Genomic DNA, 25862 nt, shown 5'->3' with positions numbered 1-25862 from the left:
ACCGGAGCACCCGGAGGAAACCCGCGCGAAGGCAGGGAGAACATGCAAACTCCACACAGAAATGCCAACTGAGCCGAGGTTCGAACCAGCGACCCAGCAACCTTCTGTAAGGCGACAGCACTACCTACTGCGCCACTGCCTCGCCCAACATTATGTTAAATGACAGCAATAAAATAGTGTTTATTTGTAAGTCTTGATGATTTTCTTATGTTTTACCTGTCATTACTTGTGTGTTAACAAATAAATACAAATTAATTATAATTCCTGAAATTATATTATAGTTCCTAAAAATTTGGGTCGCGGCTTGATGACTATGTAAAAATGTGGGTCCCATGGCTGTACCAGTTGAGAACCATTGTTTTAGACTCGTCTAATTCATAAAGAATACCGTAATATGTTTGAAGATATCTAAGAATATGCTAAATGAGGTAAAAACAATGTTAAAGTCAGTGATTCTCCTTATTATAAATTAATTGTCAGAATGTTTATCTTTGTTTTGGCCTCTATAACCAGCCCACTGCCAGTTTACTCAGCTACTGTATATTTCCACACCCCATGTAGGTTGCCTTAATATTTGGGGGTGCATCTGAAAAATCTGACCTCCAGAGGTCAATAGCCGCCTCTGAAAGATGAAGATGCAGATTCAGAGTTAAGGCTTTTTTTTTAGTTTGCAAATAATTGAAATATCATAAGCAAGAGATTTGCAGCTTACTTTTGTTATATTTCTGTGCATCCTTTTTAAAGGTGCTGTATGTTTTGGACTCTTCTAATCCATAAAGCATAACGTGATATGGTTGAAGATATCTAAGAATATGCTAAATGATGTAAAAACAATGTTGAAGTCAGTTATTCTCTGTTAAAAATGCATGTTTATTGTCAGAATATCTGTCTTTGTTCAGGCCTCTATAACCAGCCCACTGCCACTTTACTCTGTTATATTTCCACACCACAGGTAACCTTGGTGGAAAACACAGTGTATTTTATTTCAGTCATAAACGTTGCCTTAATATTTGGTGGTGCATCTGAAAATGTGACCTCCAGAGGTCAATAGCAGCCTCTGAAAGATGAAGATGCAGATTCAGAGTTAAGTTTTTTTTAGTTAGCAAATAATAGAAATATCATAAGCTGTAGCTTTGCAGCTTTAAGTGTGTTATATTTCTATGCATCCTTTTTTAAATGTGCTGTATGTTTTAGATTTTTTTAAATGCATAACAATACCACAATATGTTTGAACACATTTAAGAATATGCTAAATGAGGTACAAACAAAGTCCCTTATTCTCCTTACCAGCCCACTGCTAGTTTACTCAGCTATATTTCCGCACCCCAGGTAACCTTGGTGGAAAACACAGTGTATTTTATTTCAGTTATGAAGTCTGCCTTAATATATCGGGGCGCAGATTGAGAGTTGAGGTGTTTTTTTTAAGTTAGCAAATACTATAAATATTACAAATGTAAGCAATAGCTCTGCAGCTTGCAGTGTAAGACTCAATCATCAGGCAGGCTCGCTCCTGTTGGTGTCTGCGTTTGGGTCTGGCTGGATAAAACCCCAGCTATATTTTGAATTTGGACTGCAATACCTAGTTTAACCCCTAGGTGTCTGTCCTATATACTGCATTTTTAAATAAGCCACCCAGATTAGATGTTAAAAAACGATTTCTTCCTGCTAAAACATTCTATCCACCTAAAAATTTTAATTCTGCGATGATTTATTCATCATGGTTGTAGTTTCGAATCTGTATGAGTTTATGTTTAGAAAATGTTGGTAACAAAACCAATTTTTTGGACTTCCATTGAATGGTGAATATTTTGTATTCCAATGAAGAAGTCAGTATCGGAGTAACATACTTTGTCAAGGGCTCCCCACCTTTTTTTGCCTGAGACCCCCTCGTCCCCCAGAAAATATTGTAAGACCCCTTACACATTTAATAATTTTATTGCTTATATAAGTTTGCAGTAAGGATGACTAATATTGTATTCAAGCAAAAGGTTTGTTTATTACTATATCTAGATATGTTTGTGCACTAATATTAGTCTAATATCAAATCTTAAAGCAAAACATCAGTTGGCCATTTGCAGCTGAAAACGATTCAGGCCTTTGAATTGGCCCTATTTAATATTCAATAACCAAAATATCAGCATTCACACTGGTGTATATGAGAAAAAAATAATATAGGCTATTGCACTTTAATACTTGCATGTTATTTCTTATGCTTTATCAATCAGTGTGAGGATTGCCGCTGGCAGTGAGTAATAGTTTGGTCAATACATGGTGGAGAGATCTTTGACAGGGCAAGACGCATATAAACGTTTGTTTTAGTCACTCAATAAATGCTCTGGGCTTGTTGGGGATATTGGGGTCATCTACATATGTCGTATTAATTTGGACGGCCTCATGCATTCGTTAGCAAGAACTTTGTAGCAGATAATGCACTCTGGCTGGGTCAGGGACTCTTTGCTTCGAGAAAATGTAATAAAACTTACTAGTTTAAGTAACTGACTTGGTATTTCCTGCATTTCATGTTTCCAGTATTCCTAGCGCTGCGACCTGAAATGTTTGGAGCTTCCTCAACTGGGTCCAATATGCTTGGGTCATTACTATTAGCTGCTGAAGGCGAATCTGTGAAATTCAGTCTTTTTTGTGGAGGACGATTGACAAATTTGTCCATTTTTTTGGTTAGCCAGGGGATAAAATTAACTAAGGCAGGGGTCACTAATTTTGGGGCCGTTGTCCCTGCAGGGTCTAGCTCCAACTTTCCTTAACACACCTGACTGGGTGTTTCAAGTATACCTAGTAAGACTTGATTAGCTCACTCAGGTGTGTTTGATTAGGGTTGGAGCTAAAATCTGCCGGACACTGGCCCTCCAGGAACAAGTCTGGTGACCCCTGAGCTAAGGCAACATGGTCATCCTCCTAATTTTCCACTGCTAAAAAATGTTAAAAATATGACATGACCCCCAACAGTGCTTGCTGAGGCCCCTATGTGGGCCGGAACCCCCCTGTTGGGAACCGTTGCCTCATACCAAGTTTTGCCTTTACCTAAAAGTGGCGCATTTTACCCCAATCTGTACTCCAAAATGCATGGATGTCGATTGATTTATGATAGAATTGCCGGTTAGCAACACAAAACAGTGTGATGATGGTGATGAAGATGATGATGGTGGTTTTAGTGACAGTATAGTTTTGATACATACAGCAGATGAAACAGTCATATTGGTATGCAGTTATTCTGGGGAAGATGGGCTTCGGCTCAAGGGTAATGTACTTTTGTAAGATTCTCCCTTTAACTGCATCTCTTAATCTGTGGGTTATGGCATATGTCTGAATCATTCGAATAATCAAAATCATTCCCTTCATTTGTCATCCAGCAATGCTCAGTGGATTTGTGTGTGCCGTTGTCAACCAAATATGAGCTGTTGTCAAAAGCAGCAATGATATTGTGATCTCCGATAAATCACACAGCGTCTATCATGCTCTGGCTGGCATCAATGATGTTCTAATGTAGAGTTAAACACACGCACACACACACTGTAAGTGTATTACTACTCTTTGATAGAAATGTTAGGAGACATAAACTTTGGAATTTCACATCAGCCAAAGAGACTTTAGCAATAAGAAGGAAGACATTTACCTCTGGGGTCGAAGCAAAAGGATTTATTAAGAAGAAGGGATTTGTGAAAAGGGAAAGGCGGGTGGAAAGGGGGGAAACATGGAATGCTTAGGAAGGGAGAAAATACTTCAGCATTTTCACAGATTCCACGTCATTCAGTTCCATTTTTGCAATCGTATTAAGAGTGAGACGTGACCTCTGTGTGATATCCTCGTTCATTTGAATAGATTTGGAGCACCACCTTGCACGAATGACTGTCAGTTTTTGTAAAACAGCAAACTTAACGTTTTATAGATGCATTTTCTATGACCATGACCTTCAGGAATGACTTACTCCTGCTGACTATTCACCAAACTGTCAGTGTGAAACACAGGGGTACAATGGACATAAAAAAAAAAAAAATCTACATTCTAGGTATATCTGTAGAAAACTAGAAATTTGGTGTGCACTTGTCATTCTTCATATCAATGATGCTATTTTCTAGAGAAGAGCAGGGTTTATGCGGTACTTAGTCGATTATAGGCTCTAGACAAGGCATTCCTAGCTATGATTCTATCAAGGCTCAAGCAACGGGTAACGGGAAGCTTTTAACCCTTCTCAGCTTTTAGTTTCAAAGCAATTTCTTTCTCTTGTACTGTTATGGCTCAGTCAAGCCTTAAAGCAGATTCTTTTCCCTTTTCGTTAATAAATTTCATCTCTCTGATTCTATGTGCTTTCCTGCTCTGTTCCGCTCCCTGCTAGGGGCTTGCAAAGCCCTCTCCCTGATCTGTCCTGAGTAGCTGTGCAGTTGCAGACTGCCAGGTTGAAGACCCACATGCTCATTCGAGCAGGTTGTAGGGATGACAGTAAGCAGCCGCTATGGCACAATAGTGGTGTCTGAGAAGACAGAAGTGACAGAGTCAGCATCGCTCCGTGTTACTGCCAGCTTGGGATGCTCAAGGGCCAGTGCTGCCCGCGGCCTCCCATTCTGTGCTTCCTTGATGGGTTCCAGAAAGACCACATGCTTGTTGTTACTGACCTTGCGGCCGGGGCCCTCCGTGGTGGCAGGTGGTGTGGGCGTCAGGATTGACGATTGGGCACTGCATTCATTTGCAGGGCTTGGAGTCGCTGGTAGAGGCTGCTTGCGGCACCAGCAGCGACAGGGAGTCAAGTAGAGGTACATCAACACCAAAACCAGGCTCACGACACAGCCCAGCAGTGTGGTGAAGCCAGTGTTGAAGGGTTCCACCTCCTGATGGTACATCGTCACAGTTAGATTCACTTCAAAAGTCTGGTTGTGCGACTCTTGAGGGTTCTGAGCCATGCACAAGTACAACCCAGAGTCCTCGATTCGTGGTTGCAAGATTTCCAAGCTACCGTTTGCATACATTCGTAATGTGTTGTTGTTACCCGGGGGAACAATGTATTCCTTATGTGGGGATACCCACCAGTAGGTGACATTCCTTCCGCTTAATGACGTCGTACAATTCAGCATCACTGATTTCCCAGCTTCTGCTGTCTTGCTATCTGTCTGCGCTAAACGCTTGACAGTGCAATTCTCAAAGAATCGTACATGTTGGAGAAATCGAACCGAAGCTCGCTGTTCACCATAAAGCAAGCAGGTATGCTCCTCCCAAAACTCTCTCACCGAGGCAAAGCCTCTCTGCTCCCAGTGTCTAAACATGCTGTACATAGAGCACTCACAAATAAGGGTGTTGTTGTGCAGGAACAACGCCTGCTGCACTGATTCCTCCAGAGCTCCGATTTCCTCAATAGGAAGGTTAGGCATACGGTTCGAGCTTAGATCCAGTGTATTGAGATTTGGATGCTCGTGGATGGAAAAGAAGGGGAAATCTGTCAGTCTGTTATGGCTCAAGTAGGCCTTGCGTAGGTTACTTAAACCGCTCAGGGCTTTGCTCTCTACCCTTACTATGCGGTTGTTGTAAAGGAGTAACTCCTCAATTGCTACTAGGTCTTGAAAGTAGTGCTGTTCTATAATGTTGAGCTGATTGGATGAAAGGTCCAGATGGTGTATTTTACTTGTATTCCGAAAGGTTCCAGGAGTTAGTTTGCTCAGCTGATTGTGGGCTAACCGTATGGTGTCGAGTTTGGGCAGGCCAGCGAAGCAACCCTCCTCGAGATGTTCAAGGCGGTTGTGGTTTAAGTCTAATGTTGCCACTGTTATAGGCAACTCTAGCGGGACTTGGTCCAGGCCAAGGTTGGTGCAGCTCAGGATATCGGATGCAATCAGACAGCCAGAAGGGATATTGGCTCTGACTAGCTGCAGCAGGAAGGAGCTCAGCATTAGGGGTGCGGCCACACCCTGAGCACACAGCATTGTGCCGTCAGGATTCTTTGGTTGGGAATCAGAGCAGCCAGAGTTTCACCAGGGTAAAAGTCCACACACTGACTGAGTGACAGCTGTCGTCTTGGTTGGGTGTTCCTATCCTTAAAATTCTGACAGGTCAGATCACAAGACAAGGGAAAACAAATGGAATCAGTTAATAAATAAGTAGCAATTCGTTTTTTCTCAGATGTCACTGTCTATCAAGCTAAACCATGAGTGTTGTGTAAGGGTTTTTATTATTTAATCAACTTACTGTCAGTCTGATTCAGAAACACCACATCACACATTGATATTCTAATCTTGGAAGTTGAGGACAATGAGTTTGTTTACCTGAAGATTCCCAAACGATGCTTCAAATATCCCACCTCATAACTTTTGTTTGGATTTCAATGTACTGCTCCTGCTGTTAGTCCATTCTCAGGTAGAGAGGACCGGTAGCACAGTCATTTAAGTCATTGAAGTGAAAGCAATTGCATTTGCCCAATCCTTAAGGCTGAGCCCAACCTTCTGTGCAGCATCCTGTTAACAGTTGGTGTTGTTTTGCAGTCCTGACATCCGAGATGGAACAGAAGAGGGTCTTAAATCAAGAGTTAGCTCGCTGCCGCAGGCTGAAGGATGTTTTTGAGAAAGTCAGCATCCTGTCCAGTCCGCTTAGGATGATCTTGCCCTCAGTTGAACAGCAGGCGCACAATGTGTCACACGAGCACTGCTCCACAGTTACTCTCACAGCACGAGCAATCTGTTGTTTGTTTTAACCAGAAGATAAGCGCTGTTATCAATGTTGCTCCATATCCTGGAGAAACAAGTCCTTCCGTTTTAGAAATACGTTTCGTCCACTCATTCTTTTTTGTTCCAATAATAAATGACACCGCTCGATTAGTGCATCGAACTCTCTGTGATTCTTAAGCTCCCAGTGTCCACGTGGCATCTGAAGATATTGCTGAAAAGTAAAAAGGGCAAACAATGATCAAAAAGCTTTTTGGTACCTCTCCCCGGTCCTGGTCTCTTATCAAAAGTGTTCTTCCTCAGCATTCATCCTTTCGTTCCTGTCCTCCGATGTGCTCTGTGAATTGTATGGGTCTTCCTCTCTCTCTCGCTCACTCTCTCACAGAGCTTGGGTGCATACTACACTGCCTCTCTGCTTCTCTCTCTTTCCTCCCTGCGCTCTATAAACAGACAGGCATGGAGTTTCGGAGGAGGGGCACTCTGGAGTGGGGGCTCTGCTAAGTACTGATTGGTTGATGCTGGATATTATGAAAGGGGAGTGTTTGCCTGAGCCTCCCCTGGTGATATAGGTTTTTTTCCCCTCATAGAATTTGTGCATGTCCAATTATGCAATTGCCTTCTCAGATACCTCTTAGGGAGGTTGTATTTACTCTGTTTAGCTTTAATATTTATTGACCTATGTGCTTTGTTAGGGATCGGAATAACCTTCTATTTATTACAGCAAAGCAGAAATTAATGTGAGCAGACTTTTTATAGGAGGACATTTGCTCAGTGTTTATTTTTGAAGCTCGCTGTGATTAGCTAATCATTTAAAGAGAAAGTGATTCCTTTTTTTTTTGTCAATTAGAGTTTTAAATGAAATTCATTTTTTACTCTACTGATCTTGTGATGTACACTCACCGGCCACTTTATTAGGTACACCTTACTAGTACCAGGTTGGACCCCCTTTTGCCTTCAGAACTGCCTTTATCCTTCGTGGCGTAGATTCAACAAGGCACTGAAAATATTCCTGAGAGGTTTTGCTCCATATTGACGTGATAGCATCAGGCAGTTGCTGCAGATTTGTCGACTGCACATTCATAATCTGAATCTCCCGTTCCACCACATCCCAAAGGTGCTCTATTGGATTGAGATCTGGTCACTTTGGAGGCCATTTGAGTACAGTGAACTCATTGTCATGTTCAAGAAACCAGTCTGAGATGATTTGCACTTTATGACTTGGTGTGTTATCCTGCCAAATTCTGACCCGACCATCTGATTGTGACAGCAGAAATCGAGACTCATCAGACCTTTTCTCCAATTGGGTGAGCTTTTGGGAATCGTAGCCTCAGTTTCCTGTTCTTAGCTGACAAGAGTGGCACCCGGTGTGGTCTTCTGCTGCTGTAGCCCATCTGCCTCGAGGTTGGACGTGTTGTGTGTTTAGAGATGCTCTTCTGCAGACCTCAGTTGTAACGAGTGCTTATTTGAGTTACGGTTGAACCAGTCTGGCCATTCTCCTCTGACCTCTGGCATCAACAAGACATTTTCGCCCACAGAACTGCCTCTCACTGGATATTTCCTCTTTCCTCTTTGTCTAACCATTCTCTGTAAACCCTAGAGATGGTTGTGCGTGAAAATCACAGTAGATCAGCAGTTTCTGAAATACTCAGACCAGCTCATTTGGCACCGACAACCATGCCACATTCAAAGTCACTTAAATCCCCTTTCTTCCCCATTCTGACGCTCGATTTGAACTGCAGCAGATCGTCTTGACCATGTCTACAAACCTAAATGAGTTGCTGCCATCTGATTGACTGATTAGAAAATTGCATTAACGAGCAGTTGAACAGGTGTACCTAATAAAGACAAAAAACAATTACCTGTTTTATTATTTAAAATAGTAAAAAACGTTTCCTCTCTTCTATTGATGTTAGTTTAATGGCTTCATTAACAATATTCTTAACTGCATTTCTCTTAGCGTTAGTTTGCTATGGGGAAATCATATGCAAAATGAAAGCCACACCCCCTGCTCAAAACTCAATAACCTACTCTAAAGGCTCGAACACACTGGGGCGCCTTTCATTCGTGTTTATCGTCAGCGTTTTTAAAAACGTTTTTCCGGATTAAAACCCAAGCGATTTTCACTGGTGTCGAGCAGAAGAGTATGCAAAATCACTCATTGACGTCAGATGGCGCTACACAACTTTAAGCTTGTAGCACAGAAGAAGAAAAGAGAAAGTTGACATGCTTGTTGTTAAAGTTACTGGCGATTCGAGCAAGCATGGATAGTTCAAGCAGCAGCTCCAGCTCTAGCGACAGAAATGATTATTGTTCACCAGTGCAATAAGCAGCTCCACGTTTATATCGCCTCCGGGCGTCTTCTTCAATGCGCGCTCGCATTGACAGTTTCGTGCTTGAGCACCTCCAAGTGCTGTTTACTGTAACTTCAGCAGCTCTGTGCACGTGATCCAAAGTGGCAATCCGATTGGTGGAGAAGGTGATTGGTGAAAAAAAAAACAAGCATGAGGCGTTTCTTAAAAATTATGTTTTACGCCTGGCGTACTGCGTGTTGGTGTGCACGATCACCAGGGCCAGACGGAATCTGCGGACATTTTTTGCTATTTCTGCGGAGAATTTTGGTAATAATCTGCGGATTTCTGCAGAATTATTTTGGAAGTATCATAACTAAAACCTTAATATATGAAATAAAAAGTAATAAATTACTGAATAAAAACTGAATAAATTCAGATTTACACATTTACTCAAGCAAATAAACAGAATTAATAATGGGCTAAAAATCTGCGGAATTCTGCGGAAAATCTCTGGAAAATCTCCGGAATTCTGCGCGCGCAGATTCCGTGTGGATCACATTGGCGCCCTTTATTTAGTCACGAGGCATTAAACGTAAACAGAAAATGCGAGCAAAAGCATCCCGGTGTGCACGGGCCTTTAATCAGCATACAGAAATAAAGGTCTCAGCAATTCCTGGTTCACATGGGCTTTAATATGTCTATTTTATTTATTATTTAATTTAAAAAGGAAATAAAACCACTATAAACAAAGTCTATGACATGATTAGGCAAGATAGCCGTGCTATTGTTAGTCTTCTGACTCATGCAATTTTAAAAACAATCACAAATCTTTGCATTGTATCAGACCCGATGATGGTGGCACTAAACGAAGGTCTTGTTTTGTAACTGAAACAATTGGTCAAGTTTGAATATCCAGTTCATTGTGTATTCATTATGGTTGAGTGCACACTATAAACCTGACATTACTCATACTCATGAATTAAAGATAGTGGGTGTATTCGTGTCCTTGAATTTGCTGTAGACAATCCTTATGTATGAATAAAAGTCTTTATATTGCTTCTAGCCCACATTTGCTTTGTGTGTGTGTGTGTATGTTCACGCCTGTGTATGCTGTCTCTGCTCCTCGCTCATCGTTGCACAGGCTTTGACTACTGTCAGGGTGCATTATCTTCTGAAACCACCGCTGTGGGCCACTGCCAAAGGTCTTCAAAAAGTCCTACAAACACACACACAAACTCCTCTGGGTCTACACAACCCATTGCTTTTCATGATGCTTCATATTTCTAACTGATTGTTGAGGCATGTGCTTTCGACAGGTTTCTTGTCACACTTCCCCAGGCAAAATCTTTCATGGAGCGTTTAGCAAAGACTGAGTTAGAGCCGCTCACTGTCAGTCCCCCGATATGACATTGTTCGGGAAAATTGGTTTCCTGCCTCTAAGCTTGCTCATTTTTCAGAAACAATACTCTTGTACTGAAGGAGACATGGAGGAAGACAGGAAGAGGAACTCTAAGGTTAATAGCTTAGTGCCTCTCATATATGTTTCCAGACAACCATCAATTTGAGCCTGAAGTTGGTTTGCACCTTTTGATAACTTTGACCCAAGTTCCAGCGAAGCATGTAACTACTTATTACAGCATCCCTGCTGACGTCTTTACCGCACTCTCTTCAGCATGACATATCCATCTGCTTCCAGAAACACCTTAGAAATCCCTTCCAACTGGCTGCAAGCACCATAAAGTTTTAGAAGACCCTAGATATTGAGTGTTAGTCTTCCTGCAGCATCGTCTTTGGGGTGGGGAAACCATTTATCGCTCCTCGACAGTTAGCTGATATTTTTGAACAGTAAAATATGAGGGGTAGACTCTGACATATTAGATAATGTGAGCAGTCATTTGTAGTTGATAAATGCTCTACAACATAGGACTCAAAATCAATTCCTGGAGGGCCGCAGCTTTGCACAGTATTGCTCCAAACCTAATCAAACGCAGCTGATCCAAATAATCAAGTTGTTCAAAAGAGTCCCGACACCTTGATTAGTTGCATCAGTTGTGTTTGATTAGGGTTGGAGCAAAACTTTGGCTGTGTATGAAACCACCTAAGTACTGCATTTGAATTTTATACGTACTACTCGGTCAATAGAAAAAGTACGTTCTATACAGTATGAATGTGAAAAGTAGGAATGGAATTCGGACGTACTACATCCGCCACTTTTTCATGGTCACGGGACTCTATACTGCTCAGTGAGCGCTGTCTTTTGGATGAGATGTTAAACCGAGGTCCTGATTCTCTGTGGTCATTAAAAATCCCAGGAGTAGGGGTGTAACCTCGGCATCCTAGCCAAATTTTCTTACTGGCCTTTGTCCATCATCACCTCTTGACAATCCCTATATCATAATTGGCTTCTTCACTCTGTCAACTCTCCACCAATAAGCTGGGGCCTCATGTATCAACGCTGCGTACGCACAAAAACTTTGCGTACGCCAGGTTTCACGCTCAGAATCGCTCACGTTTGGATTTACTAACAATGAACTGAACGTGGGAATGTGCGCAGGTTCACGGCAGGTTTCTGGCAGGCGTACGCACATTTTTTGTGCGTGTCTGTTTTATTTCCATTGGCGACTCCTAGAGGCAGTTGTGTTAAATTCTTCTCTACAAAGTGTCTGATCCTTGCAATGGCGTCTGTATGAGACGGGTTCATATAGTAGGTATGTAAGATTTCCATACCATACAGTTGACCAGCTAAACATTAAAGCACAATTTGCAGCGGTCGCCTGTTTTCCCAATGTAATCTGAGCGATCTACTGCACGCACATTGCTATAAAGACACTATCTGAAGATGAATTTGCATGTATGAATCAGAAACATTTCCATTCAATAAATGTGCAAATAAAATATGATGCACAAACTTATTGATGATTCCTACTTGTCTTTCTCGTGATAAATAGTGGGCAAAATCTGATATGTAGCGGGGAAAAAAAAGAAGAATGAATTCATCAGACGCTGGATTCGAGCCGAGTTTATGCTAGAACGTGTCAGTACATGATCATATGCTTCTTATGAGGTGCGCCACTGAGACTGCGAAGGGTACTGCAACATTTTACAGATATAAACCACACTATTTCTTTTTTAAATGCACTCAGTGCGATGTTCAGACCCAACTGTGTTAACCGTATCAGCTAAACTCTCCCACTCTATTTTTTTTCTTTTGTTGTTAATTCCGCCGAACAAACTTGCAAATAACACCGCTTTTCTCCGGTCTACCTCCGAAAGCAGCACCTCCATTTCACATTCTGTTCAAAGTTTCTCTTTTTGCTTGATTTTGCCGTTGCTTTTTCGTTGGGTTTTTACATTAGCATAGTCATTAGCATATTCATACGGGGGAGGAGGCAGGGAGGGGTTTTGTGCTCGTGCATGTTGCGCTCAGTTTCACGTTCATTCGGATGTACAAAAGAATATGCGTGAGACTCGGCGTACGCAGTGTTTCATACATCTGAATTTTTTTCTGCGTACGCACATTTACAGCTTTGTGCGTACGCAATGTTTTAGTAAGATTTCCACGCAAGTCTTCGTACATGAGGCCCCTGGTGTGTGGTCAAGCGCAATATGGCTGCCGACATGTCATCCAGGTGGATGCTGCACAATGATGGTGGATAAGGAGATTTCAACCCCCCAACCCCCCCCCCCCCCCCCCCAAAATGTGTAAAGTCTTTTGACTGTCCAGAAAAGTGCTATATAAATGTGAGCAAACATTATTAGGGGCCACTCAACGAAACGTTCTTCTTCTTCTTCTTCTTCTTCTTCTTCTTCTTTTTCTTCTTCTTCTTCTTTGGAATGAATCACGGTTTTGAGGGGTTTCGGAAGTGGGCGTGGCAAAATGACTCGACAGTGCCACCTATGCACTTTTGACGGACTGGCCCCAGAGCTACAAATCACGCAAACGGACAAAAATTGGCACACAACTCAAACACGCTAAAACCTACAAAAAAGTCTCTTGGAGCGGAATCTCAAACCCAACAGGAAGTCGGATATTTTTAATATCCTGCAGCAAAAAAAGTGGCGTTTTCGCCATTTGCTGGCGTTGTATTTTGACAAACTCCTCCTAGGGATTTTATCCGATTGACACCAAAATTGGGTTTTGTCATCTAAAGGTCTTGGCGACGTTAAATTGCAAAGATCTAGAATTTTCGTCAAAGGGTGTGTCCGTGGCGGCCTCGCAAACTTTGACAATTCGCCACAAAACAGGAAGTTGTTATAACTCAAGCGTGCATTGCCCGCTCAGCCTCAAAACATGTTTACATGCCAATATCCAGATATAGTTATAGCGCCACCTGCTGGCAACATGAAATTACTTCTAACTCTGCCAAACAATGTCCGATTTACCTGAAAATTCACAGGTTAGATGAGATTCCTCTCCTGAAGACATCTACATGCCAATATTGAGTCACAGTCATAGCGCCACCTGCTGACAAAAGGTATTTTGGCTTATAACTCAACCACACTATGTTCGATCAGCCTAAAATCCACATGGTTGACAAGATTCCTTTACTGAAGACATCTACATGCCAGTCTTGAGTCACAGTTATAGCGCCACCTGCTGACAGGAGGAAGTTTGGCATAAATCTGTGATTTTCTCAGGTTCTTTATATATATCGGCTTAAATTATTGTTGTTCGCTCTTCTCTGTCATCCTGATTCCACCGATAGGTCCCTATCATCGCTGCTTGCAGCTTTAATTATTATTAAAACCGTAATAACTGTTGCTCTCCTAGTATTCAACAATTTCAGTTCTCAGTGGCTGGGAAATCAATCATTGAGAGCTAATCAAGAGTGTCTCCCAGAATAGCTTTGTTTTTTTAGAGAAAAAGGATGTAGGAGAGTCTGCGGTGGCTAAGAAGTTCCCTCTTATGTGTTTGGAAATTGTAATTATGGTTTGACGTGCTCATTCCCACACGCCATTGTTCTGCTCTACAAGAGATACGTTTCAAACCATTCCATATGTATTAAAGTATCAAGCATTTTAAGAACCTAGCACAATAGCGATAATGGCAAGCTGTGGGATATCGATGGACTCTTCAGTGTGTTCCACATACTTCTGTGGCAATTACTGACATTTGTGCTTGTTCCGAAGTCCTTTGTCATACTTTCCAGTAAATTGTAAAGGAATAATTGTTTTTCTTTCCGCCTTGAATCAACTTAGAAAAAGCATCAAGAGGCATCTGTGGACTTCAGAAATGTCACTTTCACCTGCATGCCTCCTAATCTCAGACAATTATAAGGAATATTGCCTTATTGTCAAGACGCCACATGAATTCATTTGTTCTCCAGTCGAAGATGGTTTTCGGAGCGTGCAAGAAACCATATAGCTACCCGGCATATTCAAAAACACAAATAGAAGATTGAGGAAGGCTGTCGCGCAGCCCTCTACAAATGTTTGAGACTGGCTTCATGCAGAGGAGCACACTGAAAGACAAGATTTGAGACATCGCCTCTAAATTGCCTCTTTTGTTGTCTGCCTTCTCATTTCTGAGTGTAATAAAGCACACTGCTGCTGTCAGAGCCGAGTTCATGTGCCATTTTATAGTTATCTGAATGCCTGTTTTTGTGCTGCGCGTCCCTTATTTGTGCAGATTTGAGTGGATGTGAATCTCTAGGTTTCTTTAGAATACATTCAGATCACAGTCGTAGTTCAGAGTCACAGGTCCTGTACACTGAACTGAATATATTATGCCCATACATTGAAGCAGAAAAGCGCATAAATAAAGAGCATGTGGGAGCGGAGACATGTCCAAGCAGGTATCATGACATGTTTCATGATACTCTCAGCCTCAGACGCCCACAGTCTGTTCACTGACCGACTCCTATTGCGAACAAGAATGCAAGAGCTCCCTTAAAAAAAAAAACATAATAATAATTTCGTCTGACTGGCTTGTTTACGCTTCTTCTAGGAGTCTGAGTGTACCAGTCTGCCTGGAAACGAAGCTCTGCTGACAAGATATCAAGTTGAAAGTGCTCAATGAGGGCTATTCAGGAAGTACTAATTACAGTGTTTGCTAGTGCTTTGCCAGCCAAATCTGTGTTAATGGAGGCTAATCATATTTTGAGGACATATTTCCGTTTACTGAATGAAGTCTGCCACTGCTACTATTACCAATACAGCTATTACTGCTAATACATAATACATTGGGCAGGCAAGACGGACAACTGGGGAAAAATTGGGGGTTGCTGGTTTGTCCTAAGGGTAATAGCCCAACACAATTTTGCTGTTTTTGCCTCTTTTTGAGCCTTTTTTTGCATTTTTTTTTCTTTTGCTGTGGCGATAGGCTTGATTTTGTTTGGATTTCTTTACCTTTTGTTTTGTTCCTGCTTTTGTGTTGGTTTTGTTTTGTTTCTGTTTTGGGGTTGGTTTAGTTTGGTTCCTACTTTTGTGTTGGTTTTGTTTTGTTTCTGTTTTGGGGTTGGTTTAGTTTGGTTCCTACTTTTGTGTTGGTTTTGTTTGGTTCCTGCTTTTGGGTTGGTTTTGTTTGGTTCCTGCTTTTGGGTTGGTTTTGTTTGGTTCCTGCTTTTGTGTTGGTTTTGTTTTGTTCCTGATTTTGGGTTGGTTTTGTTTGGTTCCTGCTCTTAAGTTGGTTTTGTTTTGTTCCTGTTTTGGGGTTGGTTTTGTTTGGTTCCTACTTTTGTGTTGGTTTTGTTTGGTTCCTGCTCTTAAGTTGGTTTTGTTTTGTTCCTGCCTTTTGGTTGGTTTTGTTTGGTTTCTGCTTTTAAGTTGGTTTTGTTTGGTTCCTGCTTTTGTGTTGGTTTTGTTTGGTTCCTGCTTTTGTGTTGGTTTTGTTTGGTTCCTACTTTTGTGTTGGTTTTGTTTTGTTCTTGCTTTTGTGTTGGTTTTGTTTGGTTCCTGCATTTGGGTTGGTTTTTTTTGGTTTCTGCTTTTAAGTTGGGGTTGTTTGGTTCCTGCTTTTGCGTTGGTTTTGTTTTGTTCCTGATTTTGGGTTGGTTTTGTTTGGTTCCTGCTTTTAAGTTGTTGTTTTGTTGTTCCTGCTGTTGGGTTTGTATTTGCTTTGTTTTCCTTTTATTTGTTTTACCTGGGTTTTGTTTTTCTATTGGGGTCATTTCTATAAAGGCATTGCAACATTCATGTTTTTGATTATGGTAGTGATAAAATTGCAATGTTTTGTCTAGTATAATGTTACACTAGGCAGATTGCCTTTTTTATTTGAAACTTTAAAGTTTTCGAATCTTTGATCTAGGTTTCTGACATATAATGGTTATTACATTGGGTAGGGTAACATTATTTATAAAAAAGGGCAACACCAAATAATACAATTCTTGTTGCCTGTTGAGCATTCTGTGCCGTTATTTTTGGATAAATGCACAAATAAAGTAGTCGCAGGCATGTTTTAACCACCTTACAGTTCCATATTGCTATGTTAAATGATTTCACTTATTTCACAGCTACAACAATCAAAAATCACATCAAACAAAACAAAAGGCTTTGGTTGAGATGTGTAAAATAAACTAGTGCTTCACGCTGAAGCGGTTTAAAGACACAAACCTGACAAATGTCTAAAAATACAACATCTAAGCAGCGTCTTTAGCTCTGGGAACACCTAAATAGACCCTCATTTCATTGAATTATTAGCAAACAATGCATTGCTGAGGTGTACCGTCCATTCTTCTGTGCATTGTGATCACACCTCTACCTTGGGTGCACACTTTTTTCTGAAAAGCCACCTGCCGATCATCAGTTTATTCCTTACATCAGTGTTTCTCAACCACGCTCCTTGAGGACCCCCAACACTGCATCCTTTGGATGTCTCCTTTGTCTGTCAAGCCCATTACAGGTCTTTCAGTCTCTGCTAATAAGCTGTTGATCTGAATTAGGTGTTTTTGGTTAAAGAGACATTGAATATGTGCAGAGCTGGTGGTTGAGAAACACTGCCTTACATCATCAATGATTGGCTTACATATTTAGTGCAATTCCGTTTTGCAACTCTCATGTTCATCCTGTAAAGAAAATACACTTTCTCTTTCAATTTCATTCTGCAGACCATATCCATCAATTCGGGCCGTTCCACCCAAAGGGCCCACTTGTTAGCTCTATGACCAAGCCATGCCAAGGTGTGGTCTGAGAGGATCCAGGCATGTTTTTTTGAGGGACGGGAGGGAATGGTGAGCCGTGTGTAGTGATGGAATCTGGTCCAAAAGCCTCCCCCACACTCATCTGTCAGCCCGCTGTGCTTGGGCGATGCAGGATTGAAGTGGAGACTCGGAGAGGGGCCAGTGAGTCAGTGTCTGTCTGTTGGGGGCCACAGACACCACAAATAGCCTCTCCCGCTTACTGGCTTGAGCTCTCGGAGAGACACCTGCTCTCAGACCGGGATGTTTTACAAGTCGATTCCAATTCTTTGATTCGTTGGGTCTGATATACAGTTGACTTCAGAACTATTAGCCCCCTGTATATTTTTTTCTCCGATTTCTGTTTAACGGAGAGATATTTTTAAGACATTTCTAAACATAATAGTTTTAATAACTCATTTCTAATAATTGATTTATCTTCGCTATGATGACAGTAAATATTATTTGACTAGATATTCTTCAAGATACTAGTGTTTAAGTGACATTTAAAGGCTTAAAGGGCCATGACACCCCAGTCTTTCGGTTAAAGTCTACTTCAGAATTTTTTCAAAAGATGCATGATTAATGGGCGTGGAGCTCCGCGAGCATCGGGCAGGAGTGGGCGTGGCCAGCAGGGGAGAAGGGGAGCGAATAACTGCTGTTGTCATTTAGCTCACAAAATGAGACACAAAGAGGAGACGCATGAGTTTATAGTTTACAAAGTTAAAATGCAAAGAAATAAACAGTGATTTAATGCCCTGCTACATTTGTTATTCGTAATTTCATATACAGACAACCACAATTTATATCATTATAAAGATGTGTGTTCATGTAAACACTATAAATGAGGACTTCTCCCTCAATTCCCGTATCCAGCAGACTCAGTGCAGCAGGTCTCCTGACCCGTCTATTTTAACCATTAACCCTGCTGGTAATCTGGAGGATTTAGGCAAACACAGCAGCACGGCGATGTGTCTGAATGTGAACGAACTCCTGATAAAAGACAGCGTCCGCCATTCTCTAATTCTCGTGCTGCTCTCCCGACAAAAATGCTAGCAGCACACACACAGCTTTGCTGTATGATCGGCCCTGACAAGATCGCGGGGGAAAACATGCAACAAACCCCGTGGATGATGGAAACAAACGCATATGAGCCTTCATGAACGGCTAAATACTGTGCCGTGGTTTCCGTGTCTCTCAGCTCGGGCTTGACACTGGCAGGTCTGGCAGGTCTCATGAATAATTAAGCAGCCGGCTCTTCTCATAGGATATGAAAACTCCGCTATGAATAATAATGAGAAACCGACGCGTCATCATTGCACTTGCAGTTCTGCGCTACGTCGCCGATTTTGATCCCGCCCCTAAAATCATTTTAAACCCAGAAGCTGAAATTAGCTGACAAAAGCTCAAAATTATCCAGTTTTCCCCACAATTAAAGCTGACAGGTGCTAACATTGTCTTAACTGATGCTCAACACACACACATCTGTTAATATAAAAAAAAAAGTTCTCCGGGGTGTCCTGAACCTTTAACTACAGTAGGTTAATTAGGCAAGTTAGGGTAATTTGGCAAGTCTTTTATAGCAATGGTTTGTCATATATAGCAAATGGTTTGCCGGCAGCTAGCTCTCTGCAACTCTCTTATGTTCGCCCACTGAAGCTAAGCAGAGCTGCGCCCGGTCAGTACCTGGATGGGAGACCACATGGGAAAGTTAGGTTGCTGCCAGAAGTGGTGTTAGTGAGGCCAGCAGGGGGCGCTCAACCTGCGGCCTGTGTGGGTCCTAATGCCCCAGTATAGTGATGGGGACACTATACTGCTCAGTGAGCGCCGTCTTTTAGATGAGACATTTAAACCGAGGTCCTGCCTCTCTGTGGTTGTTACAAATCCCAGGATGTCCTTCGAAAAGAGTAAGGGTTTAAACCCCAGCATCCTGGCCATGATCCTTGCCCACTTTCCTCTGTCCATCATGGCCTCCTAACCCTACCCATATCTTAATTGGCTTCATCACTCTGTCTCCTCTCCACCAATCAGCTGGTGTGTGCTGTGTGGTCTGGCGCAAAATGGCTGCTGCCACGTCATCCAGGTGGATGCTTCACACTGGTAGTGGATGAGGAGATTCCTCCCAATGTGTAAAGCGCTTTGAGTGCCCAGAAAAGCGCTATATAAATGTAAGGAATTATTATTATTAGTATTGTTATGTAAACAATCAAAAATATTGCTTACAGGGGCTAATAATATTATAAAGTTAAAAAACTGCTTTTATTTTAGCCAAAATAAAACAAATAAGACTTTCTGCTGACTTATCCACCATATCCCAAAGGTGCTCTATTTCAGTCGTCCTCAACCACCGGTCAGTGGACCAGTACCGCCAATAGTGCCCAAATTTAACCCACAAACAGCAAATGAGTAAGAAACAGACGTCTCTGGAAAGTTTCTTTGCTAAAGGGAAAAGGCCCATTAAAGAACCAGCGAACTGATTGCATCCGCAATCCCATTTGTCAACAAATCAGGAGAGTCCACCATGGCAGTGCAAGGAGATCAACCTATGGAGATCACAAATGATGGCAGCCTTTTAGGGGCCATTCGCATTTTGCGTTTTTTCTAGAGTTCGCACAAGTTCGTTGTTTCCAACGGAGGTGTGCGGAATTGACCAATCAGCTTCAGCGTGTCTGGAATAAACACAAATCAGTAGGACTAATTATCCCCAAACACTGCAGTGCAGTATTTTTCCATGAATAAAACTTGTATCAGAGCAAGAGCAATGATTTGAAACACTGCCCAATCCCCATCCCACCCCCCACCCTGGTCTGCAGTAAAATTGTCAAGCGTTGACGGGTCCGCAGTGATAAAAAGGTTGCAGACCACTGCTCTTATTGGATTGAGTTCTGGTGACTGTGCACTGTGGTCATGTTCAAGAAACCAGTCTGAGATGATTCGTGTTTTATGACATGGTGTGTTATCCTGCTGGAAGTAGCCATCAGAAGATGGAGACACTGTGGTCATAAAGGGATGGTCATGGCAGCAGCAATAATCAGGTAGGCTGTGGCGTTGACATGATCCTCAATTGGTACTAATGGACCCAAAGTGTGGCAAGAAAATATCCCCCACACCATTACACCACCACCCCCAGCCTTAACTGTTTATACAAGGCAGGATGGATTCATGCTTACATGGTGTTGAGGCCAAATTCTGACCCGACCATCCGAATGTGGCAGCAGAAATGGAGACTCTTCGGACCAGGCAACATTTCTCCAATCTTCTATTGTCCAGTTTTGGTGAGCGTGTGTGAATTGTAGCCTCAGTTTCCTGTTCTTAGCTGACAGGAGTGGCACCCGGTGTGGTCTTCTGCTGCTGTAGCCCATCCGCCTCAAGGTTAAACGTGTTGTGCGTTCAGAGATGCTCTTCTGCAAACCTTGCTTGTAACGAGTGCTTATTTGAGTTACTGTTGCCTTTCTATCAGCTGGAACCAGTCTGGCCATTCTCCTCTGACCTCTAGCATCAACAAGGCATTCACACCCACAGAACTGCCGCTCACTGGATATTTCCTCTTTGTCAGACCATTCTCTGTAAACCCTAAAGATGGTTGTGCGTGAAAATCCTAGTAGTTCAGCAGTTTCTGAAATACTCAGACCAGCCCGTCTGGCACCAGGAAACATGCCACGTTCAAAAAAGCTTAAATCCTCTTTCTTCCCCATTCTGATGCTCGCTATGAACTGCAGCAGATCGTCTTGACTATGTCTACATGCCTAAATGCATTGAGTTGCCGCCATGTGATTGAATGATTAGGAATCTGCGTTAACGAGCAGTTGGACAGGTGTACCTAATAAAGTGGCCGGTGAGTGTATGTTTTGCTTGTCTAGAAAATGCTTCTTGATTTAAGAACTTTTTAGACATTTGGACTAGAAACAAGACAGAAAATTTAAGTAAGAATAGCATTTTTGCAATCTGCTGTTGTTTTTTACCTACTGGATGTGTCTGTATTCAGTTTTGTAAAGGTTTTAGGAGTGCAGCAGGAGGGCTGGCAGGTGCAGGTTGTGCGGGCACTGATCTCATGTGCGATTTATTTGTTTGCCAGACCTCTGTTGTTTGAGCTTTGTTGCCCGTCCAGCCCTGTCATTCTGCTTGTGTATCGCGTTGCTAACTTAGCATGACAGCCAGTCGCGCCTTGTAAACACGGCAGCCCAGCTGGGTGTGCTTGTGTGCTGGCACAAACATATTTGCTCAAGTGTTTGTCTCCCGGTAAGGACACTCTAAAGGTTTGCTCTTGTGTCTGTGTGCATCTGTAGAGGATTTAGTTTCTGCCAGATCAACATTTCTGCTGCAGCAAGCCAGATTTTAGCATGCAGGGGGAAAGTTTTAATTTGACATTTTTAAATAAATAAACAAACAAACAAATGTATTTATTGACATTGTCTGGTTTATTTATTAATTCATGCATTTGCTAGCTTTAGTTCTATTTTATGTTGTCTTTGTTTGTTTTAAGCCAGGGATTTGTTTTTTTTTTTTTTTTTTGTTTTGCTTTTGCTTTTGGTATTTGTTTTGTTTGTAGTATTGTTTTTTTTATTTACATGCAAACATCTAATCATCCATCCATCTATTCATTTAAATATGCATCCATTCATCCATCCATCCATCCATCCAAATTTTTAATCGTCCATCTGTTCATCCAAATATCCATCCATCCATCAATCTGTTCATCCAAATATCCATTCATCCATCCATCCATCTGTTCATTCAAATACCCATCCATCCATCCATCCATCCATCATCCATCCATCCATCCATCCATCTGCTCATCCAAATACCCATCCATCCACCCATCCATCCAAATGCCTAACAATCCACCCATCCATCTGTTCATCCAAATATCCATCTATCCATGCATCTGTTCATCAAAATATCTATCCATACAATCCATAGATCCGCCCATACATCCATATGTTCTTCCAAATGTCTAACCATCCACCCCTCCATCTGTTCATCCAAGTATCTATCCATCCATCCATCCATCCATCCATCCATCCATCCATCCTTCCACCATCCGTCTATCCATCTTTCCATCCATCCATCCATCCTTCCACCATCCATCAATCCATCCATCCATCCATCCATCCATCCATCCATCCATCCATCCAAATGTCTAACCATCCACCCATCCATCTGTTCATTCAAATATCTATTTATCCATGCATCTGTTCATTAAAATATCCATCCATACATCAATCTGTTCATCCAAATATCTAACCATCCACCCCTCCATCTGGTCATCCATCCATCCACCCATCCAGCCATCCATCCATCCATCCATCCATCCATCCATCCATCCATCCATCCATCCATCCATCCATCCATCCATTCATCCGTTCATCCATCTGTTCAACTATCTGTTTGTCCATCTGTCCATCCATCCATCCATCCATCCATCCACCCATCCATCCATCCATCCATCCATCCATCCATCCATCCATCCAAATATCTAACCATCCAGCCATCCATCTGTTCAACCAAATAAATATCCTTCCATGCATCTGTTCATCCTAATATCCAATCATCCATCATCCATCATCCATCCATCCATCCATCCATCCATCCATCCATCCATCCATCAATCCATCCATCTATTCATCCACCCATCCATTCATCCATCCATCCATCCGTCCGTCCATTCGTCCATCTATCTGTCTGTTTTCCCCCTCTATTTTGTTTTAAAGCAGTCTTTTGTTCTTATATTGGGTTTTGTTTACTCATATATTTTTAATTTGCTATTATGTTGTGTAATTATTTAATAAATGTATTCATATTTTCAAACTTTTTTGGTTTTGTTTGATCTTTGGCATGAATTAAATTAACTAAATTAGGTATAAATGTAGTCATAATAATAATAATAATAATAATGATAATAATAATAATAATAATAATAACAGTAATTTCAGTTCAAACCAAAAAGTTGACAAAAAACAACATCATGTGCAAGAACAAATAGAACCAAAACAAAACAGCCCAGCCTAAAAAAAACAAGCAAAACAAATGCCAGAGAGAAAACAACATCAAAAACAACATCCCAGTCTAAAATCCCACAACATCCTAGCCTAAAAACATCCTAAAATAAATGAAATAATGAATAAATAAATAAATAAATAGTTTTTCTTTGGTCTTGGTCATGCTTTTATTTTTAGTTTATTTATTATTTGTTATCATTATTATTATGTTTTTTTTTGCTTTTTTTATTAACTTTTTAATTATTATTTTTTAATATACTTTATTTTTTATGGAAATATTTTGCGCTTGTTTCCATTTCCATTTAGCATATTTTTAATCTAACCTAATCATATTCTTAAACCTTAAATCATATTTGTCTGTATCGCATGGAAGATCATCCAGTCTTTTTTCATATACTTTCCTCTGTTGCTCTGCTGTTTTCCCGTCGCCTTTCTGTGTACCTGTGGATGCTGCTCACTTTCAAACCAATCATTTCACCCACATAAGCAACAGAAGGGGGGCAAGAAAAAAAATCCACCGTGCATTATTAAAGGAAGTCCATCTTTTGCCTTTGCTTGCATCACGAGGAACTGTGTGTGAGTGGGTGTTTGCGGTCGGAAAAACACACATGAAAGATTGATCAGTGAAGGATAGACATACACAGCAGGTGCACCGGCTTTAATACACAGGCCGAAGGATCAAAACCCCATAGATCATCTGTCAATAATGATGTGATTTTCATTTCAGTTGGTTTGTTTTGATGACTTTTTTTTTAGGCTAGGCTTTTTGATTTGTTTTGTTTACAATTTCTTTGTCTTAAATTGGGCTTTTCTAATTGTATACTGTTTTGTTCTTTGGGAGTATGTTGTTGTATTTTGCACTGTTGTTGTATTTTGCACTGTCTGGAACCAGCACGTAAGCTTTTCACTCTTCATAGTACACGTGCTGCTGCTGATGTGATTTGTTTTGTTTCAGGTTGGCTTTGTTTTATTTTGTCTGTTTTTTTGTTTGTTTGTTTTTTAGTAAAGAGTGGGTTTTAGTTTTTTAGTTTGTTTTTTGCTTTTGGCCGGACATGGTTTTGTGAAAAAAATTAAAAATAAAATTAGGCTGAATTTTGTTTGTTTTCGGGGTTTGTGTGTTCTAGTTTTTTTTTTTTTTTTTTTTTTTTGGTTTGTCTTTGGCTTTGATTTTTTTTTTTGGTTTTGTTTGGTTTTAAATTGAGGTTATGTTTTGTTTGTTTGTTCAGTAAAGAGTGTGTTTAAGTTTCTAATTTATTTATTTATTTTTGGACTTTGTTTAGGGTGTGACATCGTTTTGTTTTCTTTACTGTAAATGTGTTTTTTACAGTGGCTTTTGTTTTGTTTGTCGTGTGTTCTAGTTTCGGGGTTTTAGTTTTTATTTTGCTTCGTTTTTAGTTTGGATTTTTTGTTTTTCTTCAGTATTTGTTTTGCTTGTGGTATTGATTTGATTTTTGGATTGCTTATTTTTTTTCTATTTAATATTTTTATGTATTTAAATATCGTTTAAAAAGACATTTTTTTCATCTTTACGCATGTATTTTGAATGTTGTTTTTATTTTGAATTTGGTCGTATGGGCATTGGTTTTTTTATTCATTAATTTATGATTTTGTTTGTGTTGTTTCATTATTTAAAAATATATTTTAAAGGTTTCAGGTTGGCTTTGGGTTTTGTTTTTTGTTCTATAAAGGGTGTGGTTTGTTTGGTTTTGTTTTTGGCTGGACTTTGTTTTGTGGCCTTGTTTTGTTTAAATATTAGCCCCCTCTTGTATGATTTAGTTATTTATTTAGGTAGTTGGTTGGCTAGTTAGCTTACTAACATAAATGATCTACTAGTAGTGACAAGATTCTGAATTAGTGGATTGTCTAGATCAGCTCAGTGTCTGATGTGTTTATTTGCTGTGTTTTGACCTCTTCTCATGAGTGTGTGTGTGTGTGTGTGTGTGTGTGTGTGTGTGTGTGTGTGTGTGTGTGTGTGTGTGTGTGTGTGTGTGTGTGTGTGTGTGTGTGTGTGTGTGTGTGTGTCAGGGATGGCTCTGTTCTCTCAGTTTGACAGTTCGCTCTGATGAACAATGTCTGCGAGTCTCAGTCTCTCTCTTTCAGTTGTAGTGGTGTTTGCCAGGTCAAGCCTCACTCTTATTACTCAGGTTAGACATTTGTCCAACAAATGACTGTCTGTCAGAACAATAACAATTCAACTCTTGACTGTCCTCGTTCACTTTCTCTTATGCCTCTGTTTGTTTTCTATCTCTCTCTGAAATATTTTATCATAATGAATCTAAAAAAGATGGTTGCCTTCTTGTTGAGATCAACTTTAAAGGTCCATTTTACGAATGTTTCACTAAATAAATAAATAAAAAACAAAGAATTGCTGTTACATATATATATTGGTGTGTCGCTGGGTTTGTTGTGAATGTCAGATTCTGTTGCTGAGTACCAATGTTTCCTTCTGCACATCTCAGCTTTACCATGCTATCACAAAATAAAATACGTAGATATGTACAGTGACATTGCATCAAATACCTGTCTATTAAAAACAAAAACAGAGACGGGCCTGCTAGGATTTGAAAAATTTATTTTATGATAGATTTTTATGATAGATCAAATCTAGGAGGTAGTTTTATTTGGATTTACAGATCCCCAGCTTTTATGTTTAATTTTAACCTAAACTTTGTGCCTCTAGGCTGTTGTTTTAGGGCACATGTCCACCTTAGCATTGTAAGTGCACGATGGTTTTTAAATGCTCTGGCAGTTGGAGAAGCATTCACAGCTGAGCATTTTTGGATGAGCACTGATGTT

General features: G+C 40.8%; 2 protein-coding genes and 1 pseudogene across 3 annotated transcripts in view; 2 read left to right on the top strand and 1 right to left on the bottom strand.

Moving 5' to 3' along the window:
- The window catches only part of amigo3 (adhesion molecule with Ig like domain 3), a 28266-nt gene extending 21184 nt beyond the window's left edge, over positions 1-7082 (bottom strand). Inside the window, exons 1-2 of one of the 2 annotated variants that reach the window (XM_087304728.1) lie at positions 6267-7082; positions 4629-6046 (exon numbers count right to left, since the gene is read on the bottom strand). In XM_087304728.1, the coding sequence (XP_087160854.1) occupies positions 4629-5927 (1299 nt within the window). In that variant the 5' untranslated portion in view covers positions 5928-6046; positions 6267-7082. Of the gene's footprint in view, positions 1-3639; positions 6047-6266 lie in introns of those variants that run through there. The other variant, XM_087304727.1, reaches the window with a different exon arrangement.
- Positions 1-25862, top strand: part of rnf123 (ring finger protein 123) — a 237633-nt gene that overhangs the window by 151541 nt on the left and 60230 nt on the right. The gene's annotated exons all lie outside the window — the stretch shown is intronic.
- On the top strand, positions 22029-25785 carry LOC147838625 (uncharacterized; annotated as a pseudogene).

The sequence above is a fragment of the Danio rerio genome, chromosome 22, assembly GCF_052040795.2.
Source record: "Danio rerio strain M-AB ecotype USA chromosome 22, GRCz13ab, whole genome shotgun sequence".
Classification (NCBI taxonomy): domain Eukaryota; kingdom Metazoa; phylum Chordata; class Actinopteri; order Cypriniformes; family Danionidae; genus Danio; species Danio rerio.
This window is presented reverse-complemented; position numbering and strand designations above follow the sequence as displayed.